Genomic DNA, 22,194 nt, shown 5'->3' with positions numbered 1-22,194 from the left:
TGTTTTCTGCACACGGAAATACTGTATTATTCAAAGCGAATAAAAATTCCGGATTTTCGAAATTCGGTTGGGAGAAAAAAAATTAATCGGTAGACAAGCGGTAGACAGGGTTAAAAATCGGTAGACTCCCGAAAAAATCGGGAAAGTTGGCATGTATGGTTCATTATCTCTGACTATGAATAAAAATCATGAACTGAAACTTGGCACCTGCGTTTGTTTTAATTTCCTTAATTCAAAGTAGTGGTGCACTTTTCAATACACCATTTAGTTTTGATGTCTGGGACTTGCTAGACATTGTTTCAAAATACATCATTTTCAATTACGACAACATGCATGCTGTAAGTTTTTTTCATTCAAAAAGTGCTTAAATTTCACTATTTGTTACAACGGTACAAATATCTGAAACTATATGGGCTATAAAAGCGTGCCTTGAGACAGATCAATACTTATAATTGCTTAATTTGAAAATCTCATTCACTAAAAGTTTAATTTAGTGGGAAAAATGATAAATCATGAACTTGTGAAATTAACATCCCTTATGTTGGATAATTAATGTGCGGAGAAGTCTTTTAGAAGAGCAGTGATTGGTATTGAACAGGCCTGCTTTAATTAAAAACAAAAAGTCCCCTCAAATTGCATCTGTTAATTGGTATTAAAAAATTGTTCAATGTATACATGTATAATGAAGAACTGAAAACAAACATCGCAATCTATGTGACATCAAAAGATGTGAACAAAAAATGCTAATGACTAAAAAAATATATGCATTTATGTAAGGAAAATCTTTGGAGAAATTTTCAAGGTCACATCGAATGGATACTACAAGTAAAAATGCTTGACTTTTATTGCCAAAATGTTTCCTCCTAACTGAAAAAGGGTCTAGCTAATCCTACTGCCTTTCTATTTAATCTTTTTTTTCTTTTTAGCTCTCACTTTCATTTGTTCTTTTTAATGTCAGCTACCTCCATACAAAGCAAAGGATGACCATTAATTTTAGTTTCCCTTGGGATTCTACAGTCTAGACAATTCACCAACAATCTTAACTTGTCACATCAAGTTGACACACTGTTTCTCACTTCCAAATTCAATCAGAGCAGCTTCTCAGTAATTTTCAATAATGTCAGCAGAAACTGGACAGCCACCTTTTATCAAATGAAGATTAGTGCTATAGGATCAATAAGGACATTACAAAGCAACCAGGGAGCCATCTATCTTCTTTTAATAATAAACCAATTGTTCTGTTTGTTAATTTGCAAATTAACTCTTTGGTTTCTGAAAGAATTTTCAGTTGGTAAAAGGCAACTTAGCTTTCTAATAATTACCAATGAGCCAAAAAACCCCTCTAAATTGTACTAAAGAAAAGGGTTTTCATTCACTCAAAAGAGATCTACATGATTCAGCCTATCAACTTAATAAAACCCTGGTAATTGGTTGAAAACTAAGAATTGAAAGCACTTGGCCTTAAAGCTAGCTATTAAGAAATGCAAAACACTGTAAGGGGCATAAACTACACAATAAACCTAAGTTACGTTAGGTTTAGTGATACAAATGCCCTGGGCAAGAAAGGTTCAGCTCTCGGATTGATTGCATCTAGGGGATTTTCCCTATTTAATATTTCATAGCGTGCAGATATTACATTACTTTAGCATTTCACTTTAATGGAAATAAAAGATGAAAGCAACGAGTCGTGACACCTCGAGCAACAGTATAATAGCCACTAATAGCCAATTGTCCGCCAGGAAAAGAAATGCTCTTTTTTTCCCTACTCTCTCCTCATGTAAAATCGGAAGTAGATTAAATGAAAGCTATGATGATTCTATAATTGTATCAGTTCAGTCCTTGCTCATTTTTTTTTATATGTGCAATGACAGGCAAAGAATACCAGTTAATTTCTTCGGAAACTTTTGACAAAAGCTTGGAATATGATGTTTAAAAAAGTCCATACTGGTCATAAACTTATTTCTCATTTCAAATAATGCAATTGTAAAGGGGCAAGAAATGAAAAGGGAAAATGAAAAACAGGAAGCTGTATTCTCTAATTGCATTTGTTGACTGACAATAAAATTTTACCATTACCTTATCCTTCTTTTATGGAAATATGCAAGAACGACTTTTTGTCGGAAACAAACTTTGTCACGTTTCATTAGTAAACAAAGTCATTAACAGCAACAGTTATGATATTCGTGAATCATCGTGCTGCATATTTCCATTTTTGAGCAAAAACAGAAATCCCTGACTCAACGGGAGCTAATTTCATTATTCCCCACATGAAAAGATTCTATGTTTACTTTATCGTATTTCCAGGTTTAATATTGTTACATTTATTTGAAAATATTTGACTCATTTTCCTTCTAATATTTATTTTGCGCATTTTCCATTTTATATGAGAAAATAAATGTCGTATAAAATCCCTGAAGGCTTCGGCTTGATTGAAAAGTTTTAATTGGTTTAAAAGTGCATGCAGTTTTCTGCTGCATCTGAGAGGTTACCTTCAAAACCTCATATAAAGAAAGATGTGTTTGTGAAACACTGATACCCCCGTATGGCAGCTCAGGTCCAAGGTTTAAGTTCTTTAAATGTAGGTCTGTATCTTCAATGATATTTGGATACAAAAAACAAAACAGGGGAGGTAATTTAGGATGAGATGTGACAAATTTAATCTGTGGTGTTCCTGATGGACATGTCTGTAATTCTTGAGTTTCTTACCCTAAAATCTCCACCACAGCCATCATCTAACTCCAGACTGTAGTTTTCTACCACATTCCCCATGTGTGGCTGCCAGGCAATGGTCACACTGTTATTCTCAGCACTACAGTCTTCTGGTACAATTCTGGGTTTACCAGGAGCTGAAACACACAAAAACTTCCTCTTGTAACAGAGTTTATTTTCAGGCTAAGTTCATATTTTCTTCAAAAACATTTGAATCAAAAAGTCTTTTTTAACTAATTAAAGCTCTGATCTTGATGGATGAAAAAGATAGATTTTAATTAAGAGAAAATGAAAGGAAAGCGATCGCAAGTCAATTTTCTGCTAGTGGCAGTCAGCAAGTCTGAACTGTAATATAACAATTAAATCTATGGTGCTAAGCTTGTAAAAATTTTTCATTTTATTGTAAAAATCATCACTTCTAATTTGAACCTTTCTTCTTGCATCACAAGTTATCATGTTAACATCTTTTTTGGGTCTTGATAATGTGGTTTTTGCATCGTATAAGTTAATTTATAAAATTCACTAAATCACCTTTTCCCTGGATACTTGATAAATATTGCATTTTTAAAACCAATAATTTTTTTCATCTCCCCCTTTTAGAGCTATTTCTTTTAAAAATACGAGAGTCATTTTCAAATAAAAGCATAAAAAAATTCCAGATTTAGCGCAGTAAATCAAACCAACAAAACCAAGGATTTGCATAGCCTTGTCAAGAAAAAGCAAATTATTAAAACCCACAAATGTATACATACCCATTAAAACAAAATTGCAGAATTATGTCTTTCTTAATATAAGCATCAACTTTGTACAGTAAAACTCGTTTAGTACGATCACGGATATAGCGAATTCACAGATATAGCAACAAAATTCTTAACAAATCTTTGTAAAATTTTATGGTTATAACATATAGCCGGATATAGCAAACTCATTTTGAGTCCCGATGAGGTTAAATATAATGAAATTTACATCTTTTGTAACGAACTTTCAAAGATCTTAAAATTTGCTAAATTGAACTGACTTTATTTTCTTGTAGCGTTTGTATATAAAATTCAATTCAGAATAAAACCTTAGTTATATATTTTTGTAATATTTGCTTCTCATATTTGGTAGTAATACTTGAAAAAACATTCCTATTGTGAACTCGCTATAAATGTTTATACTTCTCTATTACAAATTACAGATATAGCCAATTATAAGCATCATAACCGAGTTTTACTGTACAACTTTTCAAAAACTTATTTTGACATTAATCTTGCAGAGATAATGATACATGTTGTAAAACACAAAACCCCAAAGACAAGAACCATTTGCAATCTCTCTCAGAAAAATCAACAGGAAAACTTGACATTGGATCAGGAACCCTTATTTTTCCAGAGCTTTTTTGTGGCTTTATTGGAGTCTTCTTGCTGTCAACATCACCTGATGCTATCCTCCTCTGGGGGTACTGATAAACTCAGCTGAGTGACAGCTGATTATAGGCAGCTGGTCAGCTCCCAGATATATCACACGCACACGATCTGGACATTTTCTTATCTGTTTATCCTTTATGCATTTTGATATATTTTTTATCTTTTATTAATATCATCTGGACAACATCTTGATAGTATCTTTTTTTTTTTTTTGAAAATGGTCATTGATTGGTCTTATCCTTTTTCATCAAAGTCCACATTACAAATAACTTTTTGATAGAAAATATTATTGTAGATGAAAGATGAAATTGATTTATCAAAGTGTGAAGCTAAAATTTTTCATAAGACATAAATCCAAGTGTAAACAGATACATATTGCAATTTGTCTCTACTGTTTCAGCAAGGATTTCGTTTCAAGAGAAATGCTGGAGACATCAATTGAATTATTCTTCCAACTTTTGATGACATAAATGGTAAATCATGGACAGCATTGGTATAAAAAAGTGAAAATGGATGCATTTCTCTGGTGAAATTAGACTTTACAGCTAAACAATTTTGACAATTTTTCAAATTTAACCTAATTGGAAGATGGACCACTAACCTAGATCTATTGGTAACACAAATGACATAGAAGGAATCCTCATGAGTAATTTGGTGTCTATGGTTTCTGTCAAATCACCAAGATCTGTGTCAATCTAAGTCCCCCGAGTGTTTGCCATATATGTATAAATGCCAGACAAAAGTATTATAACGTCAATATTTAGGTAATCTGTACACTTGTACTCCTTATCGACATTCTGCATCTTGTTCCCAAGGTATCGTTAACTGTATTTGTTTAGCGCAGGAGCTATTTAAAGGTTGTTTATCTTCTTAAAGAGATGCATCCAACTTATCTTAATTAATTCAAATAGATATCAAAGATGTTAATTACCATCTTTAACCATCTCTTACGTTCGTAAAAGCTTTGTCTATAATAATAGTGAAGTGCAACACATGTATAGTATCAGAGCGCATCAATGCATGCAGCCGCCTAACTATGGAACCATTCAGAAAATTAATATCAAAAGGGAATTAAAAATAAAACATGGAGAGAGAATTTCTACTGCACTTCATTAACATGCATGGGAAACAAAAGTTAGCCTTGGTTATAATCAGTTAATGGTCTATCTAAGTAAATTCGTAGCAGGTTTATCTATACTCCTAAAAACTCTGAACTCTCAAAGGTGTTTCATGTTTAATTTGCAATCAAATAAATAGTTCCCGTGCAAAGTATTGTCATTCTTCTGTTGTTAAAGAATCTGGCTAAGAGTCATACACTAAGATCTTATTTTTATTATGGTTCAAAATAAAAAGGGAACAGAGAACAAAGTTTGAGATGGAGGCAAACTCAGGTGACAAAGATGCAAGACAGACAACATTTTCCTCCATTTTACTTACCCACACCCCCTGTGCATCAAATCAAAGAAAAAGAAAGTCAGAACATTAGCCATGAAAGAGATGGATATGGAAATTTCTATCATACTTACCTCAACCTGACTAAATTACATGGCTACACTTAAAGCAAGAGAAATTCAACCTTCTTAGAAGTTATATTAAGAGCTACATCTTTGAACCCTTTAGAAGTTACACAATTCATGAATAAGTATGAAAACATTTTCTTCTGAAGTGCCTGGATATAAAGTTATAGCATTGATGAATTTTTCCCCCTGTGAACACCCCAATGTCTTTTGAGATGGTCCCCCCTCATCCCAGTGTCGTCTGCCGCCCCTTCTTCCTATTTAACGCTATCTCATCCTCCTCTCGATGTGCTAAAACCTGCTGATTAAAGTCTTTTATGTAGATGATTGTTTTAATGATGTTGATAAGTGGCATAATTTGTTATATCTAATATAACTTCATCCCACTCAATGTCTAGGAGATCAGGCTAATTACATAAACTTTGTGCTCGCTGCTTCGTTTTGCTTTTCATCATCTTTAGGGATTTTTTCTCAAGAAAACTTATACACTTCAGAAGTTTATAACTTGGGGGTGTTTAGCACTATGCTGTACCTTTCTGTAAAAATAATCTAAGCCCTTTATATGTCCTATTCAAAACAACATATGTCCAAAAATTAGCCCAAGTTAGATTTATTTAATCTTGCATTAATACCTGTACTTTTTCCAATATATATTTTTCCTTAACCTAAAAGCACTGCATTTCAGTGTTATTTGGTTCATGTAAGTAAAAAATAACATGATCCTCATTAATTGGCATCATTGTGAAAATATTTTTCAGACATTTTTTATCATAGAAATGATAAAGAAGCTCATAAAATGGAAATCTGCTTGACCTGTGAGCTGTGCCACACATGATTTAGTCGAGATGGGGTCTGGAATATTACCCGTATTATCACGTGTATGGAATGCTTCAACTCACACTTATTCTGTTCTGTTTTGCAGCAGGTGAAATCAAGTACACAGATACATGGAGGTTTACTCGAGGGACACGTTCTTCACCAAGACAGATATACAAACGCTCTGGTTTTTTTATTTTCTTTTTTTTTCCCTGAAGCATTTAGATCTTGAAGAGTACAAGCTGCACTTTTATAAATGAAGCCTAGGCTGCTAAGCATATACAGGGGCGGATCCAGGATTTGAAGTTAGGGGGGGGCGCTAAAAGTAGGCAAGGGGTCTGGGGGCCGCCTTGAGGCCCCCAGCTGCACTTTTATAAAAAAATGAAGTAGACGAAACTGTGATTTATGTTAACTTTGACAATTTTAGCGCGCGCCGGGTGCGCCCCCCCTTAAATCCGCCACTGATATAAAACTGTCACATGTCTAACTAGTAAGGTATTCCTTTCCTCTCTCCAAGGGATAAATGACATAGGGACTTGTTCTAATCTAGTCAGCAGTTAGGTCATAAAATAGATATATCCAGAAGAAAAAGTAATTCAAAAATTGATTTTAACATTTTTACATGAACCATCACAAGGAAAAATTCTAAATGTCACCACATATCTAAAGTGTTAGGATTTTTTTCATTTATATTTTATTACCTTATACTTATAAAGGTCAATCAATAAAAAATCCTTAAAAATGTATAGGTTAAGTGTTAATCATGCATTTTTTAAAATACTTACTCTGAGCATACATTAAAATATTAGAGACACAAAAAGAGTACTCACTTTCATAGTGAGCTAGATCAGACCGCCATCGCCACAAAAGATTAGAAAACTTTGAGAGCACGGCGGCTGTACCTTTCAGTTGAAAAAAGTTCATGCTTTGGATAGCGTGGAGGGTGGGGCCGGTGTCCAAGGTCAAGTCTATCTCCGTGGCGATGCGGGGGGTCAGCTCCATGTCCTTGTTGAAGTTCTGGTCAGCTGTGGACACTCGACTGATGAGACCGCTGGAGACCTGGGTGAGAAAAAAATACAGAAACATTAATTATGATCAAAAATGATTTAGATGTGTTTGTATGCTCATGACAAAGTCAATGTAAGATTTTTTTTAATTGACAATACATTGTCCTGGTATTATTATTTGTTCTTGATATCAGATTTCAATTTGATCAATCAAGTACATATAATCAAATATAGCTTCCACATCGAAAGACATATCGATCAATTTTAACTTACAAACAGAACAGGCAGACAAACAAATCAAATAATGGATCAAACAATGGAAACTAAAATATAGACATCTCTGCAGATCACACAAATTCATGTGACAAACAATTTTTTCAAAAGATGTGAAACTTTATATTGCTGCATATTATAAACAGTTTTTTTTCTTTCATTCTATGTAGACACCTACAAAATGACTTCTTTAAACTGAAATATTGTTTAATCTTATAAAAAAGAATTTTAGATAAAAAAACCTCTCAAATAGTAGATTTCTTTTTTTCCATCCAGGGTAACAACATAACAAAGTATATCTATTTTGATAATTGTATCTATCTTCTGGCAAGTCCCCAGTTAACCAGGTACTCATAGAGTGACTGACAACCTTTATAAGAACATTTGTAAACCCAAATGCTCATTACTTGAATAATCTAAACCTTGGACAGATACTAGGAGGTTTTTCTTTCACCTCTATTACTGTACAGGATGTGAAATCCCCTCAGAAACTCTGTGTTTGGTGATTTATGGTCAGTTAGTGTGTGCCTTAGGTCACTCAGGCTGGGTGTAATATCAACAGGTTCATCAGCTATCTTTCACATCTGTCATCTAATGACAGCACATATCAACAGATTAGAGAGAGAGAGAGAGAGAGAGAGAGAGAGTGAGAGAGAGAGAGAGAGAGAGAGAGAGAGCAAAAACAGAGATACATTAGTGACCAAACACTTCAGTCAACTTTCCAATATCTTCCTTTTCTAAGTCAAATGTTATAATAAATACAATATTTACTTTATGTCATCACATGTCAATTTTCTGATTATTATAAGTTATACATGTCAGCATATTTTCCCCGAAATATCTAGCCTGGGAAAATATGCTTCTTAAATGAATTTACATCCTCTTCATTATTTTCCTATTTATTAACAGATAAAAGACCTTTAAATATATCTACTAGAAAAAAAACCTCAATCTTCTCTGAGAGACATGGGAACCCATCCTAGCCCTCTCCTTTGACTTTCTATATTGCATCAAATAGACTCTTAATTTGTAGATGAATTTCTTGCCAAAAATTGTGATGAAAAGCAAATATTATCCCCGTCTTTCATCTCTGTATTAATATCGATTTTAATTACTATTTGTCTGTAAATCATCGCATCTTATCCAACTTGTCTACAAATCCACTGCCTTTATAGATACTGGCATTAAAGTATGTAAACTTTTATCTATTGTGGCAAAACTTCTTACTCCTAAGCACCATCCATCCATAATTCATGAGATTCTGAGGGGAACAGTTGATAGTGGTCACACAAAGTAACTGCTGTCTAGATAAAAATTTTTATCCAATCTCCTGGAATTCTATTTTAATCATTTTCAATGACCCATCCCTAATCACCTTCCAATCAATGATAATGCCGGGGAAAAATCTGTAACAATATAAAGCTTGGGGTAAATGGTGTGGAAACCTACCACTATAAATGACCTCAAGCATAGTAATGATCTTGATTATTGTGGGGGGTCATGAGAAGTCTTTGTTTATAGAGAAAACTTCAATGGAGACTGAGAGGAACCGGTTCTTAATGAGCTTAAGTAATTAATGCATCCTCATTCATGAGTGATGAATCCATTTAATAACAGTCTCCCTGCATCACAAATTAGGCAGACCAGGAAAAAAAAATTCCAACTCGGTTGCAGCCCACAGGGATTAGATTTCGAAAATGAAAATGCAGCCTTTGTGGTGTTAGTATAATGAATAAAGAATCAAATAACCCTAATTGCATGAACAAATACAAGTCCCATGAATTCTGTTATTCAAATTTCATGGTTGTTTCCTCACTTTTAAGCCATTTGCCCAATCTTTCATTTTACCGCATTGTGTGTGACAGGAGATACCAAGGCAGAAGACAGAATCGGATATGGCATTACCATATTTAACTCATCTGTGTTTGGAATAGTAATTTTTTTGTCCAAGAAGAACTGATAACTTCCTTTCTGCTAGGCTGGCTTCGGTGTGAAATATGACAATCATCGGGGAGGGATTATTTGAACATTAATAGAACTCTGGAGCCCTTTAATCCCACTGGGAGAGCGTGCCATATCTAGAAAACGAAGCTTCATTACGAAAAATCTTTCTCCTGCAGCAAACTCTTATTCTGATCTTCAATACAGGTGAAGAACTAAGCTTCCTCAGTCATGGAAAATTGCATTGTCAGTAATGGTATCAGAACTATGTATTTCATCGTACGGAATTGTTACAAATTATCCTTACTTATTTTGAACCCTATAGATCATTCACATTGTTGCAGAACAAATGATTATATACATGTTAATACATCTTCGATTTAGAATCTCTGATGTCATGGGAGTGATTTACAAGTCATTTAGATCCCTGATCATCCCCAATAATAGTTACTATTTTGGCTGCTATAAACCAATACTCATTAACAACCGTACCATGGCTTTACCATCCATAAGTGATTCTCCATATTAAGATTTTCTTAAAGGAGACAGTTATAGTTACAGTAAAACTCATTTGATACAAACAGAGAAATAATGCGAATTTATGGATATAGCACAGTTTTCTTGGGTCCTCTACTACGTAAATTATACAAATTCTTTATATGGACATAACAAATTAAGGATATAGCGAAGTAATTTCACAGGTCCAAGTGAATTTGTTATAACAGAGTTTCACTGTATCATACATCCACTTAATTGAGGCTAATTTCTAAAGCTGAATAATTGTATGACTAATAAGTAAATTAATGAATTAAAAAATTGATTCCTTTCTTCTCTGTTATCAAATAATTGAAACCTGATGTTGCACTGGGTATTTCTACTTAGCTGTGCTGTCGTAAAAGTATTGATAAAGGTTTGCGTTTTGATATTCATAAAGCCAAGTAGTAGCAACTGCTTCTGTCAATTTTTCTTCTTTATTTTTTTTAACAAATGTGACAATAATATTGACTACTGGACAAATTCTCCAGTAAATGCAAACAACCAATGAAAAAAAAACTGCTATTAAAACATGCCCCCCAAAAAATCAATGGGCAAAAAGTTTCATTAAGACTCCTAAAAACTCAATGCAGCACAAAAAAGAAAGAGGTCTGACAAAGAACAAAGTGAGATGTCACTGGCAGAGGATTGGATTCCAGAAAAATTCTGCTTCATTGTGTGAAATGGCTTTAATTATGTCCACATTATTGGAAGGAATTCTGTCTTTGATTATAACATCAGTCATCTAGACTTTACTCTGTTCAGTAATAAAGTATCATCTGTCCTCCCTATATAAGAATTTCTACCATCTTATAATATTGATGACTCCATAAAAAAAAAGACAATAAAAGAAACCCTTTGAGAATCTATACTCAAGCAAGACATTCATAGTAAAAGGAAGCCATATTGAAACACAATCAGAAAGATGGGGTTCCCTGGTCACAAAGCTATTCATCAGCATTTCTGACATAATTGTCAAGATTTCCAAAAGTTAATCTGCCCTAACTCCAGATCCTTTATTTATGTGTAACCAATGATGTATCCATGGTCGTTTGCATTCTCATTTATCAAGATCAAACTTCTGACCCATGCCAGGAACTATGACCAAAGGTCATCTCAGGCATTAGTGTCTCTCTCTCTTTAACATTGACCAAATGCCAGAAACAAAAGTTGTTAGGTCTTGGATTGCAAGTCCTCAGTATTGTGACAAAAAGTCTCAACAAAAAGAATGTTCCATAAATGAAAACTCAAGCAAGTAAATACCCCGGTAAAGGGAAAATTGTTATAATTCATTTTGTTCTTGGCCTCTCATGTTAATCAAAATGTAATTATGCTCTGGATTTTTAATCAATCTTTTCTCTTCATTTTTCTCTTCCTAAAAGATTATTTTCAAAATTGGAAGCTTTGAAAGCATTAAGTTTGCTGCAAGAAATAAATGTTCTAGAAAGCAAATGTTGGAATTAAATACTGGTACATGTAACAAGTAATAGCTGTAAAAGGGGATAAGTATACACCTGACAAGATGATTAAAGAGCAGGGAGATCCAGTTTATATCAGTGATGGTTTGGTACCAAAACGGACTGTTACCACAAGATCGTAAGAGAATTAGAAGCCCTCTATCAACATTAATATCACAAAGATAAAGTTTCAGGTGCTTCACGAAATAAACCCTGGTGCAAAATGTTCTGTGCAACAAAGCAAATTGTAACAGTCATATTATATTTTGGCACCCTTCCGTTTCACCCTTCTTGTAAAGCCATTAATCAAAAGAATTCCATAAAAGGCATTTAAATAAAAGATTTTACAAAAAAAAATAAACCCCATTTAAAGCGAAAAACTATTCAAAGAAATATTTATAAGATGGCATCAGATTTTCTAAATAGCCAACGTGATTTATGATACATATGATTTCTCAGGGTAAAGAATTTGATCCCATCTGAAGGGAATTCTCCATTCATTCTCAAAAGTTCACCAAATCTTTTTTTTTCCTCCATGAGGGCTGATTGGAACAGATTTATTACACATCAATCACAGGCTGAAACTGCTGATATGTAAATATCTACTAACAACGGAGATTAATTCGGAAAAGAATTTGTTAGGAGTAGAGTTACTGAGTATCAGCCACAGGAAACAGAATTGCAGATCAATTTCTATCCTCTCCCTTCTCATCTGTACATCTTTAATTTTCTAAAGGAAATCCGTTGTATAACCCCTTACAAATAAACAGACAATCCTTCCCCTCATCTGAGGATACAACGACTACCATGTTTTAGCCATTTTTTTTCTGCAGACCTCCCACGATTTGCAACATGACTCTGGGGAGGGGTAAAATGAGAATAAGTCTAATATTATCTCTGAAATTCGGAGCACTTGAAAATAATTTCTGACAGAAGTGTATGGTATATGGACAATCATGGCACTAGCCAACAGTAAATCTTACCAACAGAGAGCAATTTTTTGTTAACCATATGCAGATAATGAGACATTGGGGGATCAGGAACGCCCCTTCTGGACCACATTATCCCCCAACTTTACTTTCCTTTCTCCATAAATATCAGTAGTAAATCATACAGCTATGCACTAACTAAGGAATCTTTGGGGATTATTGGCTCTCTTTCTTCCTATTGCTCCCTTACTTCCAAAGTGATAACACATTAAATGTAGGCAAAATTAAATAATAATAAAAATAATGGATGTCCAATTACATGTTGCCTTTGTAGTTGCGGTTATCAGAACTCTTGATCTGTTACTGCATGTAAAACACTAAAATGCCTAATAACTAATGATCCGTATCATGTACCTGCTTGTAAGAAAAAGTGATATTAAGCAGATATCTACGTTCCCTGCAGCCAAGAGTGTGTCATGGTAACATTTCCATTGACAGCCATACTGCAGTTAGACAATGGAGAAAACAAATTGGTTATGATTCATAATAGACAAAAAACCTGCCTGTTCACAGTAAATGTGTTTGTATTTACACACATCACAGGGAATGAAAATGCCCTGGATGCAAATCTAAATTATAATTAATGGAGAGAAATTGGTACGAGATTAGATATTATTGGGTCTTTGACATGTCCCTAGCACATCAAAGTGTTTGTAATAATTGATTGAGCTTTATGTTGGTTTTGGCTTGATTGAGAACCACTTTAACTCTCTCGACTGATTTTTATCTTAAAGATTGATTTTTCAGTTTAATTATCATAAAACAGAATTATTCACTAAAAATTCCATTGATTTACTTTCGTCGGCTTCTATAATCCTTGGAATCCGCTCATTGGGATTATGTCTATACTATATACAGGAGCCACTGAAGTAGAACAAATAATTTTATTTGCCTCATAGAAAGTAATTAAAAACTGTTTATAGGAAAAAGCTCATCAAAAAATATTAGCCTGCTCCCACTCATACATGTGAAAGGTCAGCTTTGAGTATATATATATAGAATTTAATGGCTATTGTCACAAAAAAATAAAGGATTGTTAACGATTAATCTAAACGATTTTCGACAAAAATAAAATAAGGTCACATGACCTACATAATTTTTTTTCTGTTTGAAATAAAGGATTTCTGTCAAGGCACCAGGAAAGGAATGAAATACAAATGTAGTTCGGTTATCTGATGTCCATACATAACATAAAAAGCTCAATAATAATCACAACTCTCTTGAACTTGACATATGGTAACTATAGGGCCACCCTTTCTCATAAATGGAAATCAATTTTTAAGGCTAATTGTTAAATTAATAATGAGCTTAAGTTCATGATTTATCACTGATTCATTGAATTTTTTCCCTCATGTTGGCTTTGTGCTTGAAATATGGAATTGTTATTAAACTGAATGGAAAATGTTGTAGTGCAAAAGAAGTTCTTGGAGAAAGACCATTGCTGTCTTTCAATTCTTGATTTATGGCATGTTGTTAACATTCATTGTGTTTTTGTTATTTTTGTTTTGATGTACAGACCTGTAAAAATGAAGCTGGGTCGCTTTCTTTCAGGACTTCAATGGAGAAGTGCAGGAGCCCTGTGGTGCGCTGCAGCAGGGCCGTGCATTGGGAGGCCTGCTCCTTCAACATGCTGATCTTCAGGTCTCGTTCCTCTGCAACGTGGACCAACAGCTCCTGTTTCCTCTTCTTGATGGCGTCAATCAAAGCATCACATTGGGCTGCCACTGTGGCTTCAAAGTCTAAACAGTTCCCCTAGATAAAAATCACATGTGCATATGAAAAAAAAATATTTTGATAAAGATAATTTTCATTTGCAATAACTCTCTCAATTTTCGCAATTTTTATTGCACCCAAGAATGTCATAAATCATGGTGTTAAAGCTTAGCACCAGATTTTATTGCATAAATCTGATCTGAAAATATTTCCTGAGTCAGAACTGTTGTTGCTTTATGAAAAAGCTTCATGCTTTCCTCATTTGTTTAAATAGATATGTGAAAAATAAATGTGCCTCAATTTTTTTGTTTCCTTTTTATTCCCCTGTTTATGCATGTCAGATTCCAATGATTGAATATATATAATCAGACACATAGAATTAACCTACATTTTCCTCTCCTTCTGCTCCTTGGCAACAAAATCCATGCTCCCTCTAATCTCTTGAAACCTAACTTTTTGGATTCTGGAGAGGTTATTTTTCCCTACCTGGATTTCATTACAATCCAATTTTTTTAGAGTGATAGTAAATAAACAGGGAGCTCATTGTCTGATCACCCCCATCAATAACCCTCCCCTACGAGTCATCACCCTCCTAACGACCCACAATCCCCCATTACCAGCACAGGTAGTCATTACCAATGGGTGGGCAAAAAAAATTGATTAGGGAGCTAAATAAACAGCTACCTAAGGCTAATATAAAAAAATTAGCCCTTATCCTTTATTTATTTTCTTGAAAACAAAATGATCAAAACCTGTTGATCCTGGGAGACCAAAACTGGATACATAAAAATTTTTCTAGTCTGGCAGTCTTGATACATTTCAAGATTGCTACAAAACTTCATAAATAATTGATTTTACAAATCTGAACCGATTCCTTGCTAATGCCCCTTTTCCTGAAAATCTGACAGGGAATATTTTGCTGCATAGTACTCTCCATATTTCATTCATGAACTATGAGAGTGGTTGTTATTGTAAACTGGCAGGGAATAACCCACTGAGCATCACGGGGGGACCACTCAAGCACAAATGAATAATACTGAAAACAGGGAATTAGATGACCAGGTTATAATATCAGAGTTAAGTTCAATCTGTTCCACCATTGTTCCTGTCCAATGAGCTAGCACAACATTTGTGCCTGACTGCTAATTAGAACTAGAATGCTTTTGAGTCATGTCATCAAAAATTTTACAGAATCTTCTTATAGTCTTTGAAGGCACAGAACAGTTCCTTGCTTGGATTACTGGTTTAATATTTCAAAGCTTCATCCATTCCATCCCCATATATTACTGAATTATCTTATATGCAAAACAGTCTCACAGACTTTTTAATTTAACAAATTTGTCATACACACAATGAAAGAATCATAGGGTGCCAATTAAATAAGTGCAATAGCACTCGGTGTTTATTTCCTACGCTTATGGATGTACCGGTATCCTTGCAAAAACTTGATAATGTCAAAACTATTTTCTGCTTTTAACCTTTTGCAAAGTCACAAATGGAAAGGAAACCTTATCAATTTTTAACATGGAAGTCCTTGAACATTGAACTTATACACTTTTGAATATACCAAAAATATTCCCTCTATTCTCCTTGCTCTTTTTCAGATTCCAAAGAATGAACCGACTGCCAAGCAAAAACACAAAATACACTTCACCCACATCTAGAGGATTAAAATGTCATCAGATCTCTTTTCTGTTTAAACAAAACAATTAGTTAGCTGGCAGACAAAAAGAAACTACAAGAATCTAGAGAAATGTGAAGGATGCGATGTGATGTAATAGATAGTGCTAATGCAGTCAGCTGTGTGCAGCTATTGTTGTCATGGCTGTGAACTTGTCAGGGCTGCACACAGGAAGTTAACAAAGACATCACAATGGCAGTGAGGGATCGGTTTCCAGTGAAGAAGAATGAAGTGTAATGGCTGCGAGTGATAAGGGATCTAAAGATCCAGGTGTGTACATAGTGATACTGCTGACAAAATGCTGACAGAAAAATCTTACAGTGATTTTGCCTTTCAATGATTTTCTGACAGATCTTGAATGAATAATAAATATAAGTTATGTAACTTCAGTTTCTTTCTCTCTCTCTCTTTTTTTTTTGGGGGGGGGGGGGATTGGGTATCAAATGAATTAATAAACTATATCAGACTTTACCAAATGAATGTTAATTTTCAAAGGAAAAAGCACTTATTTGCTTACATATAAATTCCTTTAAATCAAAGAAATCTTAATCAATCATTCATCTTTTATCAAATGATGATGCCAATCACAAATCTCCATCACTCCCTATATCCTTTCTAAAGCCAATATAAATACTTCCAAAAAGACTCAAAAATCCCTGAATCCACTGCTGCTGCTGAGGTAACATGGTTACAATATATAATGAATTGGCAGGGGGACAGGATGATAATTATACATAAATTTGCACATAAACTGGTGATTGTGAATCACTTACTGACACTCTCTACCCGCTAATTAACATGATTGATTTAAGTCAGGTGTTAGATTCAACAACCAAAACAAATGGATCAGCATGCTTCAGAGGCCTAATCACATGTATCCAGTCTAAGCATGAAAAACCCTTACGATTATGACTAAGTCATTTTTACTGTCCTTTAATGGCCAAAGCTAAGTTGGCTTTTATAGGGAGTGTTCAGGTTCCATGAATATGGTTTTAATTCACTTTTTATATCACCGAAATGAGTTGCTTATTTATTCCAGTTGAGGGAACTTACATGGACTTGGTCCGTCATGGACTTTAAACTCTGGATGAACTCTGTTCCAACTTTGGCTTTCTCTGACAAAGACTGTAGAATCTGTGATAGTTCTAGCTACAAAATAGAATAAAAACATTTGTAATGATAATGTTCAAATTATGTACCTTAATATAAATTGAAATGATTTATATCCAATGCAATCAACATTTAGAAATTGGTAGAATTGTTTGTTCAGTATTTATTGTTTCTAAAATACATTTATTTCAAAATTTTTGCAATGAACCAGCTAATTTTTGCATTCACCCAAAATCTATGCCTTTTATATACTGAAATTCTGAAAAAAATAGCAATATAAAAATAGAAATATAAGAGATTGAATTCTTTGAGAAAAAAAATTACATATATTCACTATATTTACCAATTAACAAATTAAGTTTAAGAACAATTTAAAGTACAAGAAGCTATAATGTAAATGAGTGTACTCATGTCAAACTCTATCTTCCAGTTTTGGGTATCAGATCCTATCACCTTCAACCTACACTTTTGTATTTTAATACAAAGTTGCAGACTTGCTCAATCAAGAAGTAATTGCATTTCTTTACAGTTATAAAGTGTCAATTTTGTGGATGTTGACTGTCTGTCATAACTAATTAAGATGGCCTCCTGATTAGACCTTGGTCAGTAATTCCAGACAGCTACGGTAGCCAGAAGTCTGGCGCCAGGAAACCAATGGAATCTTAGTTACCGACACCTAAGCAATGTAATTCATCACTGGCCTGTCACTCCAGACAATCATTCTACTCATTATTAAGCCAACACTTCATAAACCATTAATTAGCATTATTAGAGCCAAAGGAAAGACAAGAGCTGATCTGTTTTTTTTTTTATATAATTTTCTGCTCTGCAGAGCAAAAATATTTTGAAGTCTTGAAAAAAGAGAGTGTTGAAAAAAGAAGAGGGAATGCAGTGGAGATGAGTTGGGACGTTAGAGAGATTTCCTCTGCAGCATCAATCATCCTTAGACTTCCCCTCTATCCAGGGGTTTGTGTAAAACAGAAGGTTTCTGTCAGAACTTCTTATAAATTACCTCCTTTCCTTTGAAGCTCAAGTATAAACAATGCTCGGTCATATGTAATGTGTAAATTTATTTTCAATTAAATAGGTGCTAGTTGCGTAATGCGAGAAGACATCTTGCAAATCACTTTTTTGTCATCACTTTTATAAGGAGCTTATAGCTTATTTTTTCAACATTCTTGAAGGAAATTTTTGCTAAAAAGAAAAATATTAGCAGACAGTCTTTTTTATATCATATTTTCTTTTCATTTTTTCTAATTATTAACAAGGTTGTAATGTATATTTAATCCTTGATCTGCATAAAAAAGTTTGATCAAAGTTTCAGATACTTAAAAGTGTGAAAATTTCATGACAAAACAATTATACAGGAATTTGAAAATTTGATGTGATGAAAATTAAAAATACATCTGTTATCAACATGTAACAAACTGCTTTCTATTTCTACATCAAAAATTAATGAGAAATTCAATTATTTCCAAATGTTTCAAATTTGTACCCTCTTTAGAATGTTAATATGAGCTATTATCTGCACAGCCCCATCTGTCCTTTTTAAGAGGGAAGCAGAGAGGCTATGCATAATGATTTCCCCTGTAATGACAGGTCCGCGAACTGCTAGACTCACTGTCAACAAAGAACCCAGTTTATCAGGCGCCACCAATATTTAAATGTTGCACACAATAAAATATTGATTGGCGACACTATTTCCATTCATGTATGATAAGGGCTTCAGAGGAATTACAAGATTTCATTAAATCTGGGACAGTGTTTCACCCTATCCCACTTCTATGGTGATCTGTACGAAGTAAGATAAAATTGACTGTAAAAATTAATGCTGCATTTCCACGGGGCATAAAAAGCTTCATGGATGACGAAAAATTTCCTCAGTCCTAGTACATCAAATAATAGATCAAAGATATTTATCTATCACTGATCAGTGATCTTCAATAATCAGAATGATTTTTGTTTTTTATTGTTCGGGTCACACAGGCACCTGCTATGACAATGTTATCTCCCCTTGTTGAAGTGTCAAACATGGTATGTAGACAAACACAAGGACTGACTCAAATATTTATTCAAGCCAGATTTTTAATTCCTGATAATCTGTAAATATTACTACCCTGGTATATACTTCATTTGAAGATATACTTATCAGATTCTTTCAGATTTTGTTAAAGGGCTGGTGGGAGGATTTCTACTGAAGCCAGAGCATGCATAAAACTTGTTTACTGTTGAATCCCTGGAGTCTTCATTGCAATCCAATACTACCAGTGTGTTAGTCAGCATTGTTCGTTAAGAGTATTCAATTATTCAGTTTTTTACAAAAGATCAAAAAGATCGGTCCTTGTCAAAAAAAATCGATGAAGCATATACAAACTTAAAATGCCGAAAGGAAATCTAGCTTAGTTTTTTTCTCCTTGAATTTTTTTCAAAAGAATACAATAGGGAGGCCAAAAAAACAGTGCAAAGTTTGTTTGTATTTGAATCATTTCTTACAGAGAGAATCCCTAGCTTACTGCAGTGTGTACAAGTATCTGACTGAGCAGAAGGGCTTTTATAGCATGTGGCTCCCTGCAGGACACTTAATGCCTATAGATTTTTTAACACCTCCCTTGCCAAAATTCTCGGCTTGCTGTACTAACAGACTAAATAAGTGTGGGGTGTATACACACAAAAGAGCCTGATTCAAATACTGTTATAGTAACAAGACCAGATCAAAACCACATCTATCTAATACCATTATTTGTTATGACAAAATCCTCGCCTATTATAAAATCTCGCCTAACACAATCCCTGGTATTTACTTTGCTTCACAAGCTAATTATTGCATTTCCTAAGAACAATGCCTATTCGTTTTCCAGAAGACAATGGGTAATAATTACATTGATCATTCAGCCTCAGAAGCTAACAATAAGATGGCAGAGAAATGAACTTTTTCTTCAAACAAACCCAGGTATGTATCAGAGGAAAGTCATTGTGTTCTCTCTCACTATGCAGGTGATTCACTCAGTACACAGGTAAAAACACTATATAATCACTGCATTCCTAAGTTTCTACACAGACCAAGAAAATCAACAGAAAAACCCTACAGGTATTGGTATTAATGGGACAAAGAAGAAAGCAGAGAAATCTGATTATCAATCAGCTGAGAGTGAAAAATACATGGAAAGACAAAAACAAGGAAATACTGTCCTGTCAATATTTTAAAATTAAAAATTTGTAGAGAGAGAGAGAAAGAGAGAGAGAGAGAGAGCACTTCATTTAAAGGTACTTGAAAGGTAATTAACACTTGTAATAATAGAACTTTTACACTTCAGGTATGACTCTTTAGTTCCATTACTAAGGGTTCTTAAAAATATTATTCTGAGGTATTATCACACCAATTTTAACATAAAGCCATTATTCTAAGGGTACTTCAGAATGTGTTACTCATACTGAAATAACAGGGTATAATGCTGCACTCATCAATAGAATTCATCATTAATTTACACTATCATTAATGTACACCCATTTAAACTGTCATTAATTCTAAATGACATTAGAAAATTTTAGAACCCTAATCAATATGACCCTTACAGAGGGAAGAGCTCTTTGTTTTCCTTTCTTTGAAATATGGATAAATCGAAAATATGATAAAATCTAAAGGCGAAAGCAAAATCTAAAGAACATGTCATTAGTAACTTATGACAAGCATGCACTCGGTTATTTCAACATAAATCCTACATTTTTTGTGCATGTTTCCTGACATTTGCACTAAGTGACTTCTAGCTATCATAGAGAGCCCATTTGTTGTCACCTTTTTTAGTGCCTTATATTATTTACAAGCATCATGTTGCTTTGGATATACATGTAGTTTATACCTTTGACATGACTAATGCCTCGTATAAATTTTTAATGTGTTTGGGTGATTTTTTTTAAATTTGAAATTTATATGGGTAACAGTTAATCACTATAAGGCCTAATATTTTATTATCAAATTAGGTAGAATATCCACTGTTTCAAAATCCTTTCTTTGAATCTGTCTCTTGGCATTTTTTTAAGGGAAATGGGTAGAAAAGAATACTTATCAAATTAGAATATTAATATAAAAGCCATTACTGAATATTTTGACCATTTTTTTGAGAAAAGATTCTTGCCTTCACACTATAATTATAAAATTTGAGAAAGATTCTAGTCTATAGATACAAACATGCTGATCTTCTGAGGTCCCAACCTTTTGAGATTTACACATCGCCCCGATGGCCTGGACATCATGCTGACTATGCCCTCCCTCATGCTGACAAGTGCAGCATACAGGTATACTGCATGTCATGCAGTACATGCTGAGCTGTTCCTCTTCATGCTCCAGACAGCGGAGTTCTCTCCCCTTGTTGCGGGCCCGCTGGAGCGCTCTCCCCTGTATTGTGTCCAGGAGAGTGTGTTTGGCCAGTGGCCCCCTGTCTGGGTGACAACTCTCTTTGCACGACTGACAGTAAAACACATTGCACTGTTCACACATGACAACTGCTTCTTTAGCTTCATTGTGCTCACACATTTGACAGTTCACATAGAGAGTCAGGGGTTTATATTTACTATGACTGAATTTTTCTGCAATGGTCTCCAACACTTTGTTACATGGCAGTGATTTGTATCCATTTTCATCCAGCAAAATAATTTTCTTACACACAGGACATTTAATTCCATAAGGATTTTGAGTGAATTGCACAGTTTGATAAATATTTGCGATACTAGGTGTTCCTATATAACTACTTGGACGACTGTTACATACGACACCACTATCTGTTTCACTTAAAATACTAATTTTATCGATGTCAGGAAAATCTTTTAAATCACCTTCTCCGGGGGTAGAGGAACATCCCCCTTCTTCTAATTGCGTTAAAAATGTTTGCGACGGTTCCTGAATATTTGAAGCACATGAAGCACAAATAGAATGAGAACACGGCAATAAAAGTGGATTACAATAGAACTGCTGGCACATGGGACACTTAAGCTCCCCCTCCATCCTGCCCGTCGCTCGCTCACCTGTACAATGTTTTGAAAG

At 34.2% G+C, this 22,194-nt stretch overlaps 1 protein-coding gene across 2 annotated transcripts in view; it reads right to left on the bottom strand.

The window, feature by feature from the left end:
* LOC134283011 (E3 ubiquitin-protein ligase TRIM9-like) overlaps window positions 1-22,155 on the bottom strand; it is a 31,260-nt gene extending 9,105 nt beyond the window's left edge. The window contains exons 1-5 of one of the 2 annotated variants that reach the window (XM_062765434.1): window positions 21,367-22,155; window positions 17,100-17,195; window positions 14,171-14,404; window positions 7,282-7,510; window positions 2,707-2,846 (exon numbers count right to left, since the gene is read on the bottom strand). In XM_062765434.1, the coding sequence (XP_062621418.1) occupies window positions 2,707-2,846; window positions 7,282-7,510; window positions 14,171-14,404; window positions 17,100-17,195; window positions 21,367-22,155 (1,488 nt within the window). The remainder of the gene's footprint in view (window positions 1-2,706; window positions 2,847-7,281; window positions 7,511-14,170; window positions 14,405-17,099; window positions 17,196-21,366) is intronic. The other variant, XM_062765438.1, reaches the window with a different exon arrangement.
* Between the last annotated feature and the right edge of the window lie 39 nt (window positions 22,156-22,194).

Source organism: Saccostrea cucullata, unplaced genomic scaffold (assembly GCF_032062105.1).
Source record: "Saccostrea cucullata isolate Sc308-1 unplaced genomic scaffold, CSIRO_AGI_Scuc_v1 ctg647, whole genome shotgun sequence".
Taxonomy (NCBI): Eukaryota; Metazoa; Mollusca; class Bivalvia; order Ostreida; family Ostreidae; genus Saccostrea; species Saccostrea cuccullata.
The sequence above is the reverse complement of the archived record's forward strand: the minus strand, read 5'-3'. Positions and strand labels throughout refer to the sequence as shown.